At 40.0% G+C, this 24,541-nt stretch overlaps 1 protein-coding gene across 1 annotated transcript in view; it reads left to right on the forward strand.

The window, feature by feature from the left end:
* CFAP54 (cilia and flagella associated protein 54) overlaps positions 1-24,271 on the forward strand; it is a gene marked incomplete at its 3' end in the record, with an annotated part of 310,342 nt that extends 286,071 nt beyond the window's left edge. Inside the window, exon 68 of the mRNA XM_082667031.1 lies at positions 24,152-24,271. Within this exon, the coding sequence (XP_082523157.1) occupies positions 24,152-24,271 (120 nt within the window). The remainder of the gene's footprint in view (positions 1-24,151) is intronic.
* Positions 24,272-24,541: the final 270 nt, after the last annotated feature.

The raw sequence follows: 24,541 nt of genomic DNA on the forward strand, positions 1-24,541 counted from the left end.
AAAAAAAGGACAAATGATGAAGCAAGGCCTAAGGGAGTGGGCCGGAAACAGAAAGGTATTGACAGCATAAGTGAGATAGTTGCCTGGAAACAGGAAATACATCTCTTTCTGTAGGTCTTGGGGCAGCAGATTAAGGGCAGGAAGGGATGTGAGTAAGTGTGTGAGAGAAGGTTAGGAGAAGCGGGGGCAGTTCACACCCAGTGGTTTTCACTTTCTCAATGAAGTAGAGGCAAGTTCATCTAAGACTGGAGTGGGTTAAAGGGTTGAGGGTATGATCTTCTAAGAGAGATGAAGATCTTGAATATTCACAGTCATTGAGTGTGATGAGCAAGGAGCTGACCAAGAAAAAGTAGGAGAATTGAGGGCCACAATGAGATTTAAAAGTCATACATTTGAGGGGCACTAGGCTACTTGGCTTTTTTTGATTTTCTCTTTGATTTCTTCAGTGATCTCTTGCTTATTTAGTAGCGTATTGTTTAGCCTCCATGTGTTTGTATTTTTTACAGTGTTTTTCCTGTAATTGATATCTAGTCTTACAGCATTGTGGTCAGAAAAGATACTTGCTATGATTTCAATTTTCTTAAATTTACCAAGGCTTGATTTGTGATGCAAGATATGATCTATCCTGGAGAATGGTCCATGAACACCTGAGAAGAAAGTGTATTCTGTTGTTTGGGGATGGAACGTCCTATAAATATCAGTTAAGTCCATCTTGTTTAATGTTTCATTTAAAGCTTGTGTTTCCTTATTTATTTTCATTTTGGATGATCTTTCCATTGGTGAAAGTGGGGTGTTTAAGTCCCCTACTATGATTGTGTTACCGTCGATTTCCCCTTTTATGGCTGTTAGCATTTGCCTTATGTATTGCGGTGCTTCTATGCTGGGTGCATAAATATTTGTAATTGTTATATCTTCTTCTTAGATTGATCCCTTGATCATTATGTAGTGTCCTTCTTTGTTCCTTGTAATAGTCTTTGTTTTAAAGTCTATTTTGTCTGATACGAGAATTGCTACTCCAGCTTTCTTTTGGTTTCCATTTGCATGGAATATCTTTTTCCATTTTGTATGTGTCCCTAGGTCTGAAGTGGATCTCTTGTAGATAGCATATATACAGGTCTTGTTTTTGTATCCATTCAGCCAGTCTATGTCTTTTGATTGGAGCATTTAATCCATTCACATTTAAGGTAATTATCAATATGTGTATTCCTATTATCATTTTCTTAATTGTCTTGGGTTTGTTATTGTAGGTCTTTTCCTTCTCTTGTGTTTCCTGCACGGACAAGTTCCTTTGGCATTTGTTGTAAAGCTGGTTTGGTGGTGCTGAATTCTCTTAGCTTTTGCTTGTCTGTAAAGGTTTTAATTTCTCCATTGAATATGAATGAGATCCCTGCTGGGTAGAGTAATCTTGGTTGTAGGTTTTTCCCTTTCATCACTTTAAATATGTCCTGCCACACTCTTCTGTGCTTAGCCAATTTTTTAAATTAGTCAGCAACTGTCCCCAAATATACTAGGTAACTGTTATGGAGTTGCTGAGTGTGTTTATACCCAGAGGACATAGGAAAAACTAGGTGGATTCTCAGTTCCCTTTGAAAGAAGCTATGCAGTTTTTCTGGCTGTTGGATGGAGTTGCATGTTTACCAATATATGTGGGATAGCTTCCACGTCACTTTTTGGGGGGGCTGTTAAGTCCTAGAAGGTAGGCTATTTATCTTCCTTTAAGCTGTTAAGTCCTAGAGGGTAGGCTATTTAACTTCCTTTGGCTAATTTTGTTACATTACCCTATGCCCCTTGGTTTCTTTTTTTTTTTTTTTAACATCTTTATTGGGATATAATTGCTTTACAATGGTGTGTTAGTTTCTGCTTTATAACAAAGTGAATCAGTCATACATAAACATATGTTCCCATATGTCTTCCCTGTTGCGTCTCCCTCCCTCCCACCCTCCCCATCCCACCCCTCCAGGCTGTCACAAAGCACCGAGCCAATATCCCTGTGCCATGCGGCTGCTTCCCACTAGCTATCTACCTTACTGCGTTTGTTAGTGTGTATATGCCCATGACTCTCTCTCGCCCTGTCACAGCTCACCCTTCCCCCTCCCCATAACCTCAAGTCCGTTCTCTAAGAGGTCTGCGTCTTTATTCCTGCTTTACCCCTAGGTTCTTCATGACATTTTTTTCTTAAATTCCATATATATGTGTTAGCATACGGTATTTGTCTTTTTCTTTCTGACTTACTTCACTCTGTATGACAGACTCTAGGTCTATCCACCTCATTACAAATAGCTCAATTTCGTTTCTTTTTATGGCTGAGTAATATTCCATTGTATATATGTGCCACATCTTCTTTATCCATTCATCCGATGATGGGCACTTAGGTTGTTTCCATCTCCGGGCTATTGTAAATAGAGCTGCAATGAACATTTTGGTACATGACTCTTTTTGAATTTTGGTTTTCTCAGGGTATATGCCCAGTAGTGGGATTGCTGGGTCATATGGTAGTTCTATTTGTAGTTTTTTAAGGAACCTCCATACTGTTCTCCATAGTGGCTGAACCAATTCACATTCCCACCAGCAGTGCAAGAGTGTTCCCTTTTCCCCACACCCTCTCCAGCATTTATTGTTTGTAGATTTTTTGATGATGGCCATTCTGACTGGTGTGAGATGATATCTCATTGTAGTTTTGATTTGCATTTCTCTAATGATTAATGATGTTGAGCATTCTTTCATGTGTTTGTTGGCAGTCTGTATATCTTCTTTGGAGAAATGTCTATTTAGGTCTTCTGCCCATTTTTGGATTGGGTTGTTTGTTTTCTTGTTATTGAGCTGCATGAGCTGCTTGTAAATTTTGGAGATTAATCCTTTGTCGGTTGCTTCATTTGCAAATATTTTCTCCCATTCTGAGGGTTGTCTTTTGGTCTTGTTTATGGTTTCCTTTGCTGTGCAAAAGCTTTGAAGTTTCATTAGGTCCCATTAGTTTATTTTTGTTTTTATTTCCATTACTCTAGGAGGTGGGTCAGAAAGGATCTTGCTTTGATTTATGTCATAGAGTGTTCTGCCTATGTTTTCCTCTAAGAGTTTGATAGTTTCTGGCCTTACATTTAGGTCTTTAATCCATTTTGAGCTTATTTTTGTGTATGGTGTTAGGGAGTGATCTAATCTCATACTTTTACATGTACCTGTCCAGTTTTCCCAGCACCACTTATTGAAGAGGCTGTCCTTTCTCCATTGTACATTACTGCCACCTTTATCAAAGATAAGGTGTCCATATGTGCATGGGTTTATCTCTGGGCTTTCTATCCTGTTCCATTGATCTATCTTTCTGTTTTTGTGCCAGTACCATACCGTCTTGATGACTGTAGCTTTGTAGTATAGTCTGAAGTCAGGGAGCCTGATTCCTCCAGTTCCTTCTTTCGTTCTCAAGATTGCTTTGGCTATTTGGGGTCTTTTGTGTTTCCATACAAATTGTGAAATTTTTTGTTCTAGTTCTGTGAAAAATGCCAGTGGTAGTTTGATAGGGATTGCATTGAATCTATAGATTGCTTTGGGTAGTAGAGTCATTTTCACAATGTTGATTCTTCCAATCCAAGAACATGGTATATCTCTCCATCTATTTATATCATCTTTAATTTCTTTCATCAGTGTCTTATAATTTTCTGCATACAGGTGTTTTGTCTCCTTAGGTAGGTTTATTCCTAGATATTTTATTCTTTTTGTTGCAATGGTAAATGGGAGTGTTTTCTTGATTTCTCTTTCAGATTTTTCATCATTAGTATATAGGAATGCCAGAGATTTCTGTGCATTAATTTTGTATCCTGCCACTTTACCAAATTCATTGATTAGCTCTAGTAGTTTTCTGGTAGCATCTTTAGGGTTCTCTATGTATAGGATCATGTCATCTGCAAACAGTGACAGCTTTACTTCTTCTCTTCCAATTTGGATTCCTTTTATTTCCTTTTCTTCTCTGATTGCTGTGGCTAAAACTTCCAAAACTATGTTGAATAATAGTGGTGAGAGTGGGCAACCTTGTCTTGTTCCTGATCTTAGTGGAAATGCTTTCAGTTTTTCACCATTGAGGATGATGTTTGCTGTGGGCTTGTCATATATGGCCTTTATTATGTTGAGGAAAGTTCCCTCTATGCCTACTTTCTGCAGGGTTTTTATCATAAATGGGTGTTGAATTTTGTCAAAAGCTTTCTCTGCATCTATTGAGATGATCATATGGTTTTTCTCCTTCAATTTGTTAATATGGTTTATCACATTGATAGATTTGCGTATATTGAAGAATCCTTGCATTCCTGGAATAAACCCCACTTGATCATGGTGTGTGATCCTTTCAATGTGCTGTTGGATTCTGTTTGCTAGTATTTTGTTGAGGATTTTTGCATCTATGTTCATCAGTGATATTGGCCTGTAGTTTTCTTTTTTTGTGACATCCTTGTCTGGTTTTGGTATCAAGGTGATGGTGGCCTCGTAGAAGGAGTTAGGGAGTGGTCCTCCCTCTGCTATATTTTGGAAGAGTTTGAGAAGGATAGGTGTTAGCTCTTCACTAAATGTTTGATAGAATTCGCCTGTGAAGCCATCTGGTCCTGGGCTTTTCTTTGTTGGAAGATTTTTAATCACAGTTTCAATTTCAGTGCTTGTGATTGGTCTGTTCATATTTTCTATTTCTTCCTGATTCAGTCTTGGCAGGTTGTGCATTTCTAAGAATTTGTCCATTTCTTCCAGATTGTCCATTTTATTGGCATAGAGTTGCTTGTAGTAATCTCTCATGATCTCTTTTATCTCTGCAGTGTCAGTTGTTACCTCTCCTTTTTCATTTCTAATTCTATTGATTTGAGTCTTCTCCCTTTTTTTCTTGATGAGTCTGGCTAGTGGTTTATCTATTTTGTTTATCTTCTCAAAGAACCAGCTTTTAGTTTTATTGATCTTTGCTATTGTTTCCTTCATTTCTTTTTCATTTATTTCTGATCTGATTTTTATGATTTCTTTCCTTCTGCTAGCTTTGGGGTTTTTTTGTTCTTCTTTCTCTAATTGCTTGAGGTGCAAGGTTAGGTTGTTTATTCGAGATGTTTCCTGCTTCTTAAGGTGGGCTTGTATTGCTATAAACTTCCCCCTTAGAACTGCTTTTGCTGCATCCCACAGGTTTTGGGTCGTTGTGTCTCCATTGTCATTTGTTTCTAGGTATTTTTTGATTTCCTCTTTGATATCTTCAGTGATCTCTTCATTATTAAGTAGTGTATTGTTTAGCCTCCATGTGTTTGTATTTTTTACAGATCTTTTCCTGTAATTGATATCTAGTCTCATGGCGTTGTGGTCAGAAAAGATACTTGATACAATTTCAATTTTCTTAAATTTACCAAGGCTTGATTTGTGACCTAAGATATGATCTATCCTGGAGAATGTTCCATGAGCACTTGAGAAAAATGTGTATTCTGTTGTTTTTGGATGGAGTGTCCTATAAATATCAATTAAGTCCATCTTGTTTAATGTATCATTTAAAGCTTGTGTTTCCTTATTTATTTTCATTTTGGATGATCTGTCCATGGGTGAAAGTGGGGTGTTTAAGTCCCCTACTATGAATGTGTTACTGTCAATTTCCCCTTTTATGGCTGTTAGTATTTGCCTTATGTATTGAGGTGCTCCTATGTTGGGTGCATAAATATTTACAATTGTTATATCTTCTTCTTGGATCGATCCCTTGATCATTATGTAGTGTCCTTCTTTGTCTCTTTTAATAGTCCTTATTTTAAAGTCTATTTTGTCTGATATGAGAATTGCTACTCCAGCTTTCTTTTGGCTTCCATTTGCATGGAATATCTTTTTCCATCCCCTTACTTTCAGTCTGTATGTGTCTCTAGGTCTGAAGTGGGTCTCTTGTAGACAGCATATATAAGGGTCTTGTTTTTGTATCCATTCAGCTAATCTGTGTCTTTTGGTGGGAGCATTTAGTCCATTTACATTTAAGGTAATTATCGATATGTATGTTCCTATTCCCATTTTCTAAATTGTTTTGGGTTCGTTATTATAGGTCTTTTCCTTCTCTTGTGTTTCTTGCCTAGAGAAGATCCTTTAGCATTTGTTGTAAAGCTGGTTTGGTGGTGCTGAACTCTCTCAGCTTTTGCTTGTCTGTAAAGGTTTTAATTTCTCCCTCAAATCTGAATGAGATCCTTGCTGGGTAGAGTAGTCTTGGCTGCATGTTTTTCTCCTTCATCACTTTCAGTATGTCCTGCCACTCCCTTCTGGCTTGTAGGGTTTCTGCTGAGAGATCAGCTGTTAACCTTATGGGGATTCCCTTATGTGTTATTTGTTGTTTTTCCCTTGCTGCTTTTAATATGCTTTCTTTGTATTTAATTTTTGACAGTTTGATTAATATGTGTCTTGGCGTATTTCTCCTTGTATTTATCTTGTATGGGACTCTCTGTGCTTCCTGGACTTGATTAACTATTTCCTTTCCCATATTAGGGAAGTTTTCAACTATAATCTCTTCAAATATTTTCTCAGTCCCTTTCTTTTTCTCTTCTTCTTCTGGAACCCCTATAATTTGAATGTTGGTGCGTTTAATGTTGTCCCAGAGGTCTCTGAGACTGTCCTCAGTTCTTTTCATTCTTTTTTCTTTATTCTGCTCTGAAGTAGTTATTTCCGCTATTTTATCTTCCAGGTCACTTATCCGTTCTTCTGCCTCAGTTATTCTGCTATTGATCCCATCTAGAGTACTTTTAATTTCATTTATTGTGTTGTTCATCGTTGCTTGTTTCATCTTTAGTTCTTCTAGGTCCTTGTTAACTGATTCTTGCATTTTGTCCAATCTATTGTCCATTCTATCTCCAAGATTTCGGATCAACCTTACTATCATTATTCTGAATTCTCTTTCAGGTAGACTGCCTATTTCCTCTTCATTTGTTAGGTCTGGTGCATTTTTATCTTGCTCCTTTATCTGCTGTGTGTTTTTCTGTCTTCTCATTTTGCTTATCTTACTGTGTTTGGGGTCTCCTTTTTGCAGGCTGCAGGTTTGTAGTTCCTCCTGTTTTTGATGTCTGTCTCCAGTGGCTAAGGTTGGTTCAGTGGGTTGTGTAGGCTTCCTGGTGGAGGGGGCTAGTGCCTGTGTTGTGGTGGATGAGGCTGGATCTTGTCTCTCTAGTGGGCAGGTTCACGTCTGGTGGTGTGTTTGGGGGTGTCTGTGGCCTTATTATGATTTTAGGCAGCCTCTCTGCTAATGGGTGGGGTTGTGTTCCTGTTTTGCTAGTTGTTTGGCATAGGTTTTCCAGCACTGTGGCTTGCTGGTCGTTGAGTGAAGCTGGGTGCTGGTGTTAAGATGGAGGTCTCTGGGAGATTTTCGCCGTTTGATATTATGTGGAGCTGGGAGGTCTCTTGTTGATCGGTGTCCTGAAGTTGGCTGTCCTACCTCAGAGGCAGAGCCCTGCCTCCTGGCTGGAGCACCAAAAGCTTTTCATCCACAGGCTCAGGATAAAAGGGAGAAAAAGTAGAAGGAATTAGTCGAAGTATGAGGAAAGAAAGAAGGAAAGGAGGGTAGGAAGGAAGGAAGAAAGAAAGAAGCAAAGAAGGAAAGAAGGCAAGAAGGAAAGAAAGGAGGGAGGGAGGGAGGGAGGAAGGAAGGAAGGAGGGAAAGAAGGAAAAAAGACAGAAAGAAAGAAGATACAGTAAAAATAAAATAAAGTATAATAAAGTTATTGAATTAAAAACTTCTTATTTAGAAAAGAAACAAACAAAAAAAAAAGAGACGGAAAGAACCTTAGGACAAATGTTGGAAGCAAAGCTATACAGACAAAATCTTACACAGAAGCATACACATACACCCTCACTAAAAGAGGTAAATGGGGAAAAATCCTAAATCTTGCTGTCAGAGACCACCTCCTCAATTTGGGATGATTCGTTGTCTAAAGGAGGGAAGGAAGGACGGAAAGAAAGAAAGAAAGAACGAAGGTAAAGTATAATAAGGTTATTAAAATTAATTATTAAGAAAAAAAATTAAAAAAAAACATGGACGGATAGAACCCTAGGACAAATGGTGGAAGCAAGACTATACAGACAAGATCTCACACAGAAGCATACACATACACATTCACAAAAAGAGGAAAGGGGAAAAAATCATAGATCTTGCTCCTAAAGTCCACTTCCTTAATTTGGGATGATTGGTTGTCTATTCAGGTATTCCACAGATGCAGGGTACATCAAGTTGATTGTGGAGCTTTAATCCGCTGCTCCTGAGGCTGCTGGGAGAGATTTCCCTTTCTCTTCTTTGTTCTCACAGCTCCCAGGGCTAAGCTTTGGATTTGGTCCTGCCACTGCGTGTAGATCGCTGGAGGGCGTCTGTTTTTTGCTCAGACAGGATGGGGTTAAAAGAGCCGCTGATTGGGGGCTCTGGCGCACTCAGGCCGGCGGGGACGGAGGGGCACAGAGTGCGGGGCGGGCCTGCGGTGGCAAAGGCCGGCGTGACTTTGCACCAGCCTGAGGCGCGCTGTGCGCTCTCCCGGGGAAGTTGTCCCTGGATCCCGGGAACCCGGCAGTGGCGGGCTGCACAGGCTCCGCGGAAGAGGGGTGTGGAGAGTGATCTGTGCTCGCACACAGGCCCCTCGGTGGCGGCAGCAGCAGCCTTAACGTCTCCCGCCCGCCTCTGGGGTCCGCGCTTTTAGCCGCGGCTTGCGCCCGTCTCTGGATTCCGCGCTTTCAGCCGCGGCTCGCGCCCATCTCTGGGGTTCGCGCTTTTAGCCGCGGCTCGCGCCCGTCTCTGGAGTTCCTTTAAGCAGCGTTCTTAAACCCCTCTCCTCACGCCCCAGGGAACAAAGAGGGAAGGAAAAGTCTCCTGCCTCTTCTGCAGGTGCAGGCTTTTCCCCGGACTCCCTCCCGGCTAGCTGTGGTGCACTAACCCCTTCAGGCTATGTTCAAGCCGCCAACCCCAGTCCTCTCCCTGCGCTCCGGCCTCAGCTCGCAGCCCCGCCCGCCCCGGCGGGTGAGCAGACAAGCCTCTCGGGCTGGTGAGTGCCGGTCGGCACCGATCCTCTGTGCGGGAATCTCCCCGCTTTGCCCTCCGCACCCGTTGCTGTGCACTCCTCCGCAGCTTCGAAGCTCCCCCCTCCTCCTCCCACAGTCTCCGCCCGCGAAGGGGCTTCCTAGAGTGTGGAAACTTTTCCTCCTTCACAGCTCCCTCCCACTGGTGCAGGTGCCGTCCCTATTCTTTTGTCTCTGTTTTTTCTTTTGCCCTACCCAGGTACGTGGGGAGTTTCTTGCCTTTTGGGAGGTCTGAGGTCTTCTGCCAGCCTTCAGTAGGTGTTCTGTAGGAGTTGTTCCACGTGTAGATGTATTTCTGGTGTATCTGTGGGGAGGAAGGTGATCTCCGCGTCTTACTCTTCCGCCATCTTCCGCCTTCTCCTAGTATCTCCCTTGGTTTCTTTTTAACAAAACTTCCCAAATGGTGACAATGACAATACTGTATGTAAACTGTCATTTATAGCATTGGGAACAAGGTATTCTGTAGTTTACTAAGTATTAAAAAATTAATTCAATAATATAACTTCTTTCAGTTGAAAGTTGTAGTTGGTTTTGTTTTTTGTTTTTTGTGTTTTTTGTACCAGCCAAGAGCTGTCTGAATAGATTTTACAGGCATCAAGCATTACATCTTTCTTCTGTGAGACATTATTATTCTGTCCTCAAGTGAAGAGTATCCTTTGTATGTAAGTTCATGAGACCTCCACTTAATATTCTTATATTCTTTTGGAGACAATGCCGAATGACATCAGTTCCACACTGCCTCTAAAACACAGCTCTGACTTTGATTCCATCCCCTTCACTATTCATTTCCGACTGTCAAATTTGGCTAAGGGAAAAAGAAAGCCCTTAAGAAAAGGCTAGGCTATTAATGTGCTCTTCAAAATGCTAAGAAAAGGCTAAGCTGTTTATAGCGTTTTCAAAATGCTCATCTCTCGGAGATTTGCCAGCAACAGTGTCAAGGTGAAATAGCTCTCGTTCATCCAGGAACTGAGAGCCTTTGTGTTCTCTGCACTCAAAGCACTGGTCCCACTATTGTTAGACGTGCTATTTGGGGGTATAATGATCCTTGGATATAATTTAAACCAAAATATAGTCATGAACCTGATATTGTGTATTTACTGTAAAAGTGGCAAGAAGTGTGTGCAATGCTTGAGAAAGCAAGCCTGGCTTCATTCTGGGTACAGCTGTATTTCAGAATCAAGGGGACAATTTCCTGAAGTTTAGTCACTTTGTATAACTTCAAAGGAAGTGAGAGGCAGGGGTATTATTAGCAGATCTGTACATTGCTTTCTGTCTTGCTGAAAACTGAGTCAAGTGCTTAGTTTCATTCACTTCATGCATTTTGCGAAACGTTTTTGTCTTGATTAAAAATCTGGACCCTTAACAATGGCGTTACAATTCATTTTAGGAGGATGTTGATTTTGGCCTCATATTTCTCAGTCAGTTGACAAGCCTTTTGAAATTCTCCAGACCAATGTTCTTTATATTTAAATAAATCCACAAAGGAGAAACTGGTGTAAATTTACCCATTTTCTTTGTTAATACTTTGGACACCAGTCATTAGAGATTTTTGCCCTTATTTCTCCTGTATCTCAGGTAGCTGGTACCATTATGTTCTTTTCTCAACCACCTGTGAGAACACAGCACGGTGGGAAGAGTGCTCGGCACACGCTGGAGCCCCACTGTTGCTCTTGTGGACAAGTCATTAGTCCTTAAAGACCTCAGGTCAATTACATGCTGCTGAAGGTCTCGGAAGCAACGTTTCTCAGCAGATCAAAACATGATTTGATTCTTGGTTCCACCATCTGTTGATGGTGTGACCGTGAGCTACTCAGTTTTCCTTCTCTGCTTCAGCTCCTTATCTGTCCATTGGTGATAGCTTCTCCTCATGTAGGATTGCATTAGAAACAGTATGTGACACGTCTGATATAGTGCCTGTCGACGCCATGGGTAAGCATCCAATACATTGTGGCCATCTTTATTTTTCCCTGCCTTAAAATAATGAGAAATGAGTCATTTCTTCATTTGATCATTCGTAACTCTCTGCATTGGTGGCTTTTGGCCTATCTGAATGTTTGCTAATTTTCAAAAGAGTAAAGGGACATTTAATAGATGTAGTCTTAATATTATTTTTCAATCATCCTTTTTAAATTAAACTTTCTGTTTTGAGATCATGTTAGGCTCATGTGCAATTTTAAGAAATAATAATGTATTATACATTATAATAATATAATATAAGGTAAAACTGTAGTACAGTGTCATAACGAGGATAATGACATTAATAAAGTCGGGCTACAGAACAATTTCATCACTACAAGGACTCCTCCTGTTCTCCTTTTATAGCCACCCCCACCTCTCACACCCCACCTCTGTCCCTGACCCTTGACAATTATTAATATATTCTCCATTTCTATAATTGTATCATTTCAAGAATGTTATATTGAAGGAACCATACAGTATGTAACCTTTGGGGATTGGTATTTTTTCACTCAGCTTAATTCCCTGGAGAACCATTAAATCATGCTTTTTTTTTTTTTTTTTTTTTGCGGTACGCGGGCCTCTCACTGTTGTGGCCTCTCCCGTTGTGAGCACAGGCTCCGGATGCGCAGGCCCAGCGGCCATGGCTCATGGGCCCAGCCGCTCCGCGGCATGTGGGATCTTCCCGGACCAGGGCACGAACCCGTGTCCCCTGCATCGGCAGGCGGACTCTCAACCACTGCGCCACCAGGGAAGCCCTAAATCATGCTTTTGATGGACCAAAAAATCCTTATGAACATTGAATATTTTACTTTGGCCACATAATAATCATTAGCTCAAAAGTGCCTGTTGTGGTACCTGGCACATAGTGTGGGGTAAAGGTTCACTGAGGCGCAGGGGTGGATCCCACTCTACCTGATTCACCCCTCCTCCTCCCTCTCCTCCTCCTCTCCATCCTTCTCCTCTTTCCTTGCCCCCTTCTTCTCCACATCTTCTTATGGATATTGACAGACAAAGGCTGATTGCTCAAGTTAGAAATACCAAAAAGAGTTAAAAGAAATACTTTATGTGAAATTGCTTTGTAAATTGCAAGCTCTGTTAGACTTCCTTTCAAGAATTGCTGGTCAGTGTAGGCCACATTGTAAGAACAGTTTGCAGATGCTTGCAATGTAAACGGATGGGAACAAAGGACTCAGCGTGAGCAGTGTTTCCTTCCGCATCGTGCTCATGGGTCTGCGCTCTAGTTTCTGCTGCAGTGGGAGCTGCTGACTAACAAAGCCCCTCAGCCTTTCACTCTAACCAACAAAATCCCAGGAACAAAATGCAAACTCCAGTTCACATTCTTTGTAAGCCTTTGCTCTGAAAAAGAGCCCCCTGTTTAGAGTTGCCAGATGTTAAGCTCGCTGAGCTCCTTCATGAAAAAGCATCAAGAAATGCCAAGTATTGTTCAAACTCTGGAGTTTTCATTTCAGTATCTCAGGTCAAAAGCCCACAGGCAGATCAGTCACAGCCTTTCAGGAGGCAACCCACCTTCAGCATTTGTACCCAGTTAGAGCATTTCTTCCTGGAACTTTGCTGCTGAGAGTCAACGACCTGACCTTTAAGTGGAGTCCAACCCTTACTCTGATGGAATGTCCCCTATTCAGAAATACAGCAAGGGGAGAACAAGCTTGCCAGAGTGTAGCTGTTTGAGCCAGGATAGCTTAAGCTGTGCTGTGCTAACAGATAAACCCCACACCTCAGTGGCAGTCAAGGTTTGCTTATTTCTCATAAAAGTCCAGTGAGGGGTCCGCAACTCTCCTTCATCTTGTAACTGTGCTGTCTGGGCTACACGGCCTCCAAGTCAGAGGAGAAGAGGGCTAGGGGATTTCGTAGGATGCTTTTAAGTTGGGTGACTATAGATACAGGTTTGCCTGCAGCAGTCACAGCGCATACCTGTTGATGTGGTGTGATGGTTAATATACTCTCCTTTTATTCTCAGCAGTCTCCCAGTTTAGGCAATAAATTAGGGTGACCATTTCTAAGAGCCAGCATGGAATGGCTAGCATATAATTTCTGCCCATATCCTATTGGCCTTGCCCTGATGTGCAAGGATGTAGAGAACCATAGAGGAACAAGTATGTACTTCAGTGAGCTCTAGTAACCTCTGGCACAGCAGGCATCTGCAGGAACGCCACGAATTTTTTCCACAGAATTAATTCAATAACTTCAATTACCAAAACTCTGTTGAGAAGATAGGTTAGAAATATGATATTCTTACGAACTAAGCCATCTCATTTAATCACACATTATGGTAGGCTGACTTCATGGCCCCCCAGAGATGTCCACATCCTAATCCCCAGAACCTGTTACCTTATATGACCAAAGGGACTCTTCAGACGTGATTAAGTTAAGGATATTGAGATGAGGGAGGTTATCCTGGATTATTCAGGTGCGCCTTAAGTGTAGTCACAAGTATCCTTGTAAAAGGGAGGCAGAGGGAGACTTGACAGCAGAAGAGGAGAAGGCAACGTGATGATGGAGGTGAAGATTGGAGAGATGTGCTTTGAGGATGGAAAAGGGGCTATAAACCAAGGAAAACAGGTGGCCCCTAGATGCTAAAATAGGCAAAGAAACAGATTCTTTGCTGAGAGTCTCCAGAAGGAACCTGCCCTGCTGACACCTTGACTTTAGCCCAGCCAAACTGAATTCAGATTTCTTACCTCCGGGACTGTAAGAGAACAAGCGTGTGTTGTACGCCACTAGGTTTGTCTTACATTTGTTACAGCAGCAGCAGGACATTAATACACACGTGCACTCTGAAATTCAGCATGTGACTTTAGGTTTCTGTTTCTGTTTAGATGTCTGTAAAAAAAAAAATCCTTCTTTTACGTGTGAGATATTTAAGTGGCTTGCCCAAGGTCCCTTAGCTAGTTAATGTCGGAGCCAGGATTTACACCCAGGCAGACTGGCTCCTCAGATCACGTTTCTAACTACCCAGCTGCACTGCCTCTGCCCTACTGCCCAGCTGCCCTTGAACTCCCCCTACCATGCCCATCCACCATGAAACGCCCCTGCTGCATGCAGCCTCTCCTCCCACACCTACCTGACTTCAGTCTCTTGCTCCTTCCATGAGCACTGTGGGCCCCTGGACACATTTCCAGCTTCCGCTTTTGGAAAAAATTTTATGTAAGGTTCTAGGGCTTCCATAGGGAATTCTCAAGAAAAGTTAGGCTTCAGGAGAAATTATTGAATTTCTTCGTATTTAAGTGTATGGGGAGGGATATTATTTGAGGGAAGATATTTCTGAATCTTCTTCCTGCTCCTTAGTTTCTAATTCTCTTCCTCATACTCTAGAGGGGGAAGTGTTCCTAAGGGTAATCAAATAACATGATTAATAGAAATGATACTGGAAAGGTATTAAGTTTGTTTTACCATGACCCAGAAAAGAAGCCTCTAGAAATTCGGTATAAAAATTCTCAGTACTTTAAATCTCTCGTTAGCTTGTATTGGTTATATACTAGTATGCGTTTTGCCATATTGCCATTTGTTTAATTGTTCTATTGTTAACCACTGAATTAAATATTTACACCTGGGTGGCCCCTTCACTGAGCCACTAAGAGCTCCTCTTCCGGACCGAAGAACTTATTTTCCCAGCTCTGGGAATGTGCTGACCAGCAGCCCTCAGCTCTCAACCCTCTCCAGGAACTGCCCCTGTCTAATGGACATGGCCTTTTTGGGCAGGGGTGGGTTGGGGGGGTATCTGTATCTAATTACTGGCTGATATGGGTGTGCAGTGACCCAACCACCCCCCCCCCACAAAAGTTGGGACAACTCTGAAGGGCCACTCCAGCTTCAAAGCTCCCCATGGGGTTGGCAGGGGGTTTGTTGTGTCTGCATTGCAGCCAGTCTTCTCCCTGTACCTAATCCTGCTTTCTTCCCTTTCCCCATGGGTGTTGATCCCAAGAGTATGCCCCAATAAGCTTCCTGAAAGCTAAGTTCCATCTCAGGGTCTGCTTCCCAGGAACCTGAACTGCAACAATGAGTTAAAAATAATAATAAAAAATGAAGATCCCTGACTGGTGATGAATACATAAGAGTGCTCCATTAATCCTTATTTATTGGAATTAGAAGAGTTCTAAAGGAACTTGGAAACACACTTTCTGGTTGAAAGTTTATTTTCTAATGTAGAAGTAAGGGGAAAACATCATACACATCACCCACTCATGATTAAAAATACCTTCTGCAGTGTGACCCCACAGTTCAATCACAGTTTCCTTTGACCTCTGTTTTAACAGTTAATTTACAATGATATAAAGTCTGTAAAACAAAGATTCGAGCCCATATCCAATCCTCAATAAATGCAGGCTTCTTTTTTCAGAGAAACGTTTTTTCCCAGAGTAAAAAAACAAGGACTTGGTAAAGCTTTAAAACCATTTTATGCAAATAAAGGCAATGATGTAAAGAACAATGTCATCACGCATAGAACTATATCAGAATTTATGCTCAAATCTCCACAGAGAGTGAGGAATACACACTCAGTTTTACAACATATTGACTATAAGCATTTCTGTTCAGTCATCTACCCCAAAACACTTTTCCTTTAATTCTTCCCCCAACCTCTGATTATAAGCACAGAACCGTCAGCCGAAAACTTGCATCTAGCCTTTATGCCTTATGCACTTCATTGTTGGTTGTATGACTCCGCTTCCTGTTCTGATTAGAGCTTTTGATATTTTAAAGGGGATTTGCCCTGTTTGAGACCCTTTATTAGTTTTTTATATGGTGACAGAGACTTTCCTGGAGTGAGAGAGCAGCTGTTCTTTCTGCACAATAGGGTTTCAAAGGCTCTTTTCTCTGGGACTTAGACTCTTGAACGTCAGAATAAGCCTGGATACGCACAGCCTAAACTTTTACTTTTTTCTTAATGGTCTCAAAAGATTGTTTTGTTAAATAGTTCCCTATAAAAAGCATATATCCATAATGGAGATACCACTGCCAGCTCTATCAGTTTTCATCACGTAGTGCCTTGGCTCAGCCTGGGGTAGGGTATGAAGGGCAATGTGTGCAGAAGGGGTGCAAGGGAAGAGGAGGAATGCAGGAGAAAGCCCCAAAGGCCCCAGAGACATTCACTAGCTGAGCACTGCCCTAATTTACATAATACCAGATACGACTCTTGTGGGGGTTTTCCTGACACCAGCCGATTCTACAGTTCTCTGGCACCAACTGGGTGCCCAACAATTCAATTCAGTTCTGACGCTACTACCCAGAGTTAGCACAGACTCCCACAGATTAAGGGCTCAATCCAAGAATGCCCCCACTTCAGATGCCTGCTGTAAATGAGGTGCCCAGGCTACCCATACTTCTGTCCCAGCAGACTGCAGATTCAGGAGTTCCCATGATGCCCCCTAAGGTTCGATAAGTTGCTATAAAGACTCACAGAACTCAGGATAACACTTCACTTATGATTACCAGTTTATTATAAAGGATACAACTGAGGAATGGCCAAATAGAAAAGGTGCATAGGGCAAGATATGGGGGTTGGGAGGAACAGAGTCTCCATGCCCTCTCCAGGTGCGTCACCCTCCCAGTACCTCAATTTGTTTACCAACCAAGAAGTTCCTCAAAATGTGTCATTATGGGATTTTTGTGGAAGTTTCATTACGGAGGCATGATTGATTCAGTCATTGGCCGTTGGTGACTGAACTTAATGTCCAGTTCCTCTCCCCTCCCTGAAGGTCGGGGGCACTGGGCTGAAAGTTTAACTCTCTAATCACATGGTTGGTTTTCTTGGTGACCAACCCCATCCTGAAGCTATCTAGGCACCTTTCCCCACCTTAGTCATCTTATTAACATACAAAAGAAAATTTCCAAGGGATTTAGGACCTCTATGCCAAGAAACTGGGACAAAGACCAAATATGGATTTTCTCTTAAAGTATGAACATCACGTAAAATTGATTTTTAAACATATATCCCAGTGAATGTAGTCTCCCTCAATATATCTCCTCTCATGGAGGTGTTCTTCATGTGTTTGTTCCATTGTTCAAAACATTTCTGGCATCTACTTAGATGTGAAAATGGAGACAGGGCTCCTTATGTTGCTGAAACGTCTTTGGCTGGACTGAAACCTTTGGTTTCCTGACCATGTGGGACAATATATCTGAGCAGGAATTGTCCTTTATTAAAAGGTGAACTCTGCTCAAGAGCTCAAGGAAGTGCCATGCATAGCCAGGGCTCAGTGGTTGTAGAGTGTCAGTGAGAGCGATGGTGATGGGGCGGATGATTTAAGAAGAGATTCTATTCTAAGGCAGTACAACAATTGAACCAATTTCCTGAACATATGCTTTGTCAACTGTAATCCTGTCTTTAATTTCTAATTTTCTTGTTCTCTGCAAAATGTCTTTATAATAATGTTATTTCTTTACATTTTAATTTAGAAGATTTCTACCACCTTACCAATATGACCCTGTGATCTCATATTATGTTTAAGAAAACTTCTTTTCTGCTATATTTAAAGTTTTATTAATACAAAAATTAGAGTGATGAAAAAGATAATCTTGTTTGCAGCAAAGTGTGAAATTTCCTGTGGTCTGATAGAGTTGTATATAAGCCCTTCTCACCTTCCTAAGAGTTAGGTGCTGTTTCTGTTAGATTGCGGAGAATAACATTGTTGGTATTGGGATTCTCTCAATCATATAACATATAGTGAAACCAAATACATCTAGTTCCCTCTCATCTGGAACTTTTATTAGATGGGTCACCAGTCATTCATGATATCTGCTCTTAAGTAAGCTAGTATTGTATTCTCCTTTCTACTTTGGAATGCATGTTTTTTCCCCAGTCCAAAAAAAAGACTTCAAAGACTCAGATGATATATAAAGAAGAGATAGAAAACATGGTAGAAAAAGATATATATATGAAAATGCTAGATAAAAACAGTATTTCCTGTTGGTACGGGCCGGCTGGCCGCACATCCAGTGTCCGGTAGGGGGGTGCCTGGCACCGCCAGCTGGACGGGGGCCCCCCTGCTACCCTCACGGCTCCGGCGTCCAGGAGGATCCAGCATGAGCAGTCGCAGCTCCCGCTCATTCTGCTTCATCTTCTTCAGAATGAACCCCAGGCTCAGCTGGGAACGGAAACCCGAAGTTCCTGGATTGTATCGTGGCTGCATATAGGGAGTAGGAGTTCTGACTCAGGAGCCAAAACCAAGAACCCCTAGGATGTTGACGTCACCCTGGGGCCACTGTGTGGCTCAGTTCCCTGGAAACATGGTCCAGAACCTGCTCTTCTTGGGACTCGACATCATCCAAAATCTGCCAGTTACACGGCTTCTCCACTTTCCCTGGCTCCTGATATCGTAGATGGTAGGCCTGGGATTCTCCATCCAGGGTGGAAATGGCCCCTAGGGGCCCTTTGGAAATGTGTGGGGGCGTCATTGGATTGAACCAATTACAAGGTAGAGTTCATGTCGTTTAGAGGGCAGGGGACAGACTTGCACAAAGAATTGTCCTGCCCAAGATGCCCATTGTTTCTCTATTGAGAAGCACAAGTTTTCATTTTGCCGATGAGAAAGTTGAGGCTCACATGGTGCTTAGCGTGATTGACATTGTGACTGACATATAGTAGGTGCTCAATCAATATTTGTGGTTGAACAAGAACAACAAAAAAACAGTATTTGCTTTCCTACCTCGAAGCTATTGTTTTTTCTTTTAATGGCTGTGACTCTGTATTTTAAGGTTCTTGAAAGGACACAAAGTTAAATCCAGTTGTTTCACAAAGCTTGCAGTTTTTTATATCCTGCTTACCAATTACAAGAGTAGGCAAATCTAATTGATTAGTGGTTATTTGGCTTTCTCCCTTTTTTCTTGGTCATTAACACTTAGAATCAATGAAAAGACAAATGACACTGGGCTGAGAGAAGCAAGAAGATGTCTCAAAGTAGGTGCTCAATAAAAACTCAGTGGCTTAAGACAAAGCATAGATACTTTGAATACAATATGATTTTTGTTTCAATCAAGGAAAATAGAACAAAGGAGCAGAAGTAATAAAATCTTTCATTATGATAAAATCTAGTTTTCAGGCAGAAACTCATATAAAGTATAGCATTGGCAAAAAAACCCTTTAACTTTCCAATGGCTTTCAGAACTCCCCCAAACAAGTTCAAGTCCAGGCCAGATTTGAATGAACTCCTTCAGGGTGCCCCGCCTTGATTAACTTCCTTTCCCTTCCTTGTACTGTTTCAGACTTTTATCCTCTCTAGGCAGGCAAAATCATCATCATTTCTTTAATATTGCTCCTTGAACCATAACCTGCTTGAACTAAATTACAATCTGCTACCTACCAAGATATTTTTTCCTTCCTTTCTACAAAGTGTTTCCTAATCCAGGAAAAGGAACCAAGATTCTCTGGTACCTTATCCTGGACAATTTGGACTCAAAGCTATTTTCTAAACACAAACAAGACTTCTCAGTAATTATGTGATTGCCAATGTTATCTCTGTCGAATGACAAAGAAAGAAATTCAGTAATTTCACCTGGAACCTAAATTTTCTTGAGAAGTTCCCTATGAAAGACCCAGAACCTTCCATAAAATTTCCAAAAGCTGAAGCTGGAAAAGTGTCCAAAGTGCCATGGAGCCCATGGGAAAAAATTTAACCGAGGAGGTGAAAGACTTGTACACTGTAAATTATAAGATGCCGGTGAAAGAATTGAAGAAGACACAAATAAATGGAAAGATATTATGTGTTCATGGATTGGAAGAACTAGTATTGTTAAAATGACCATATTACCCAAAGCAATTTACAAATTCAGTTCAATCCCTATCAAAATTCCAATGGCATATTTCACAGAAATAGAACAAAGAATACTAAAATTTGTATGGAACCACAAAAGACCCTAAACAATCCTGAGAAAGAAGAACAAAGTTGTAGGTATCACACTCCCTGATTTCAAACTACGCTACAAATCTATATTAATAAAAACAGTATGGTACTAGCACAAAAACCAGACACATGGATGAATGGAACAGGATAGACAGCCCAGAAATAAACCCACATACTTATGATCAATTGAGCTACAACAAAGGAGGCAAGAATATACAATGGAGAAAAGAAAGTCTCTTCAATAAGTGGTGCTGGGAAAACTGGACAACAACAAATAAAATAGTAAAATTAGAACATTCTAACACCCATATACAAAAATATGCCCAAAATGGATCAAAGACCTAAATGTAAGACTGGATACTATAAATCTCCTAGAGGAAAACATAGGCAGAACACTCTTTGACATAAATCACAGCAATACAGTTTTGGATTCTCCTCCTAGAGTAATGGAAACAAAGACAAAAATAAACAAATGGGACCTAATTAAACTTAAAAGCTTTTGCACAGCAAAGGAAACCATAAACGACATGAAAAGACAACCTACAGAATGGGAGAAAATATTTGCAAACGATACAACTGACAAGGGATTAATTTCCAAAATATACAAACAACTTATACAGCTCAATATCAAAAAAAAAAACCCAATCAAAAACTATATCTGGAGAAAACTCTAATTCGAAAAGATCCATGCACCCCAATGTTCATAGCAGTACTATTTATGATACCCAAGACATGTATATTATATACAATGGAATATTATTCAGCTGTAAAAAAGAATGAAATAATGCCATTTGCAGCAAACTGGATCTAGAGATTATCACATTAAGTGAGGTAAGTCAGACAGAGAAAGACAAATATCATATGATGTCACTTACATGTGGAATCTAGAAAAATGATACAAATGAAGTTATTTACAAAAATAGGCTCACAGACATAGAAAACAAGCTTATGGTTACCAAAGGGGATGGGGGGAGGGTTGAGAGGAGATAAATTAGGAGTTTGGGATTAATAGTTACATACTTACTATATAGATAAACAACAAGGACCTTGTGTACGGCACAGGGAACTATATTCAGTGCCTTGTAATAACTTATAATGGAAAAGAATCTGAAAAAGAATATATACATATGTATAACTGAATCACTTTGCTGTACAATTGAAACAACACAACACTGTAGATTAACTATACTTCAATTAAAAAAAAAGAAAAAAAGAATCTGGAAAAGTATAGATAGATAAATGTATGTATAACTGAATCACTTTGCTGTATACCTGAAACGTTGTAAATCAACTATAATCTTTTTTAAAGTGCTCAATAAAAAAGTTAAGTTTTGAAATATGGAATTGAAAAAGTTAACTCAAGATGGATAGAAAACTTGAATGTAAGACCTGAAATCATAAACTTCCTAGAAGAAAACATAGATGGTAAATTCATTAACATCAATCTTAGCAATGTTTTTGTGGATCTGGCTCCAAAGGCAGGGGAAACAAAAGAAAAAATAAATAGACAGGACTACATCACATCAGACTAAAAGCTTCTGCCCAGTGAAGGAAACCATTATCAGAATGAAAAGGTAACACACTGAGTGGGAGGAGATATTTGCAAATCATATATTAACTAAGCGGTTAATATCCAAAATCTATGAAGAACTCATACAATTCAACAAAAAGAAACAAACAAAACGCCCCCAAACAACCCAATTAAAAACTGGGCAGGGAATCTGAATAGACATTTTTTCAAAGAAGACATAGAGATGGCTAACAATCACATGAAACTGTGTTCAGCATCACTAATTATTAGGAAAATGCAAATCAAAGCCATAATGAGATATCACCTCATGCCTGTTAGAATGACTATTATCGAAAAGACAAGAAGTAACAAATGTTGGAGAAGATATGGAGATAGGGAACCTTTGTACACCATTGGTGCGACTATAAATTGGTGTAGCCACTCTGGAAAACAGTGTGGAGATTCCTCAAAAAATTGAGCATAGAACTGCCATATGACCCAACTATTCCACTTTTGGGTATTTATCCAAAGAACATGAAAACACTAATTTGAAAGAATACATATACTCCTGTGTTCATATGGAAACAACCTAAATATCCATTGATAGATGAATAGATAAAAGAAGATGTGGTATAAATACAATGAAATATTACTCAGCCATAAAAAAGAATGAAATCCTGCCATTTGTGACAACATGGATGGATCTTGAGGTTATTATGCTAAGTGAAATAGTCAGATGGAGAGAGAAACATACTGTATGATTTCATTTATATGTGGAATCTAAAAACAAAACAAGTGAACAAACAAAATAAAATGAAAACAAACTCATAGATACGGAGAATAGATTAGTGGTTACCAGAGGGGGAAGGGATTGGGGAGTGGGCAAAATAGGTGAGGGGGGTCAACTTATTGTGGTGATGGCAACTAGAGTTGTGATGGTGATCACTTTGTGGTATATACAGACGTCGAATTATAATGCTATACACCTGAAACTTGTACAGTGAAAAAGAAATACATGTTGGAGAGGATGTGAAAAAATTAGATCCATCATACATTAATAGTGGGAATGTAAAATGTTGCAGCCTCTATGTAAAACATAGAGTAAAACAGTTTGGTGGTTCTTCAATAACTTACATAGAATTACCATGTGATTCAGTAATTTCATTCCTAGATATGGACCCCCCCAAATTGAAATCAGACGTTCAAACAAAACTTGTATTTAACAGTAACACTTAACAATGGCCAAAGGGTGGAAACAGCACAAATGTCCATCAACATATGAATGGTTAAACAAAATGTGGTGTATTCATAAAATGGAGCATTAGTCATAAAAAGGAACAAAGTATTGATACACACAGCAATGTGGATGATCCTCCAAAATATTATGTTAAGTTAAGCCAGACATAAAAGGTCATATACTGTATGGTTCCATTTTTATGAAATATCCAGAACAGACATATACACAGAGACAGGAAGCATATTTGTGTTTGCCAAGGACTGGGGTAGTGAAATTAGGAAATTAAAATTTAAACAGATCAAATAGTTTACTCAGCCTCACCCGGCTGGTATATGGTGAGGTCTGAGTGAACCAAGCAGTCTTACTCCAGAATGTACACTTTTAACCTCCGTGTGGTTATTCTGCCTCCCTGAATTGGTTAAGGTGGGATTTCTCTTACATATTGGTAATTGTAAAAGCAAATAATGGAAATCTAGTTATCCTATTTCAAAAAAAAGTAAAGAAAAAAAGGAAAAGAAAAAAACCCACATGATTATACATTTGTATGAGGATTTTTTAAGTTTTGGAAAGATATTCTTTAAACTGCTAACACTGATTACTTCAGGATTGAGTAAAAAAGGAGGATGTTATTAATTTTTTTCACCTCTTTATTATCTGAAGTTATAGAAAGCATTGGAATACTTTGATCATTTTTTTAATCCAATAAAATGAAGAATAAGAAATGAAAACCAGTCTCTACTTTTAAGTTCATTATGTTTTCTTGAGAATAAAAGTTTCATTTAACAAACAGACAAGACATTGAAAAAACTTGTCCTCTAGTTTCTTACCAGGATTCAGGGCCCCAAGGATCTAATTCATTGTGACCATTCTCCGTGATGTTTCTCATACATCTTCAAAAGTATCTAAGTCTGTGTGAAGTGCGTCCCCAGTAAACATTTATTTCCTTTCCTTCATGTTTGTTCTCTCCTTCTTGCCCTTCTCCCATTCAAATAACCAGTGCTATGACCCCCAAAGTGGTCTTTATTTTCCATCTTTCAGGCTGCTTAGATGACTTAGGCTGCACTAGTCCTCAGCATGGTAACTAGGTGTTTCTTTCAGAAAGAGTGAGCTCCAAACACAATTTTTGCTTCACCATGTCAGGATTTAAGCTCAAAATGAGGGAGGGAGATTTGTCTACTGAGCAATGTGTTATGGAGGAAAGTGGTTCATTAGTAACTGGGCCAAAATTCCTACACTTACAATCATATACAATGATTATATAAACACGAATGGTCCATATTTATACGAGTGTCTGCTGTTTTGTAGGCTCATTTTTATACATTTACAGATATGAATCTGTAGGCTGTTTTTATAGACTCATAGATATGAATCTTCATGGGATAGAAAATGATATATGTGACATTTCAGCAGGGTAGAGATGTGAAATTTGTGTGAAATTTGTCTTAGGCAAGAGTTAAAAATCTTTCACATAAAATTATTACATGGAATTGGTATTTGAGAACATTACTTCAGTCAACAGTTCGGAACAATGCATTTCATGAACACTTTTATGCTTTTTCTCAGGTCCCATTTGATATCTCGCTGCCATCTATGTTCAGTCTTGAGAGACTTTTTGATCTTGCTAGTGGTTGTATCGTATCAGAAGGAAGCCTTTTCAACTGGATGGTGTCGATTATTCCCTGAACATCCTTTATGTGTTAACCTTATAAAGGATTTAATTGTTACTGCTTTTCTTGTTTGAAATAAATTTTTGGAACTATTCTCTTATAATAAGCAAAATAAAATTGTTTTCTTTCATAAGCTAAATTTCCTTAAAAAAAACATTGTTTTGAGTAATGTTTTAAATGGTATTTGAATTAAATGACAATGCTGTTGCTTATTAAAACTATCTTACAGAGCTACTCATAGAAAATATGGGGCTTCCCTGGTGGCGCAGTGGTTGGGAGTCCGCCT

This window comes from Grampus griseus (genome assembly GCF_964374135.1).
Source record: "Grampus griseus genome assembly, chromosome: 11".
In the NCBI taxonomy this organism is placed as follows: Eukaryota; Metazoa; Chordata; class Mammalia; order Artiodactyla; family Delphinidae; genus Grampus; species Grampus griseus.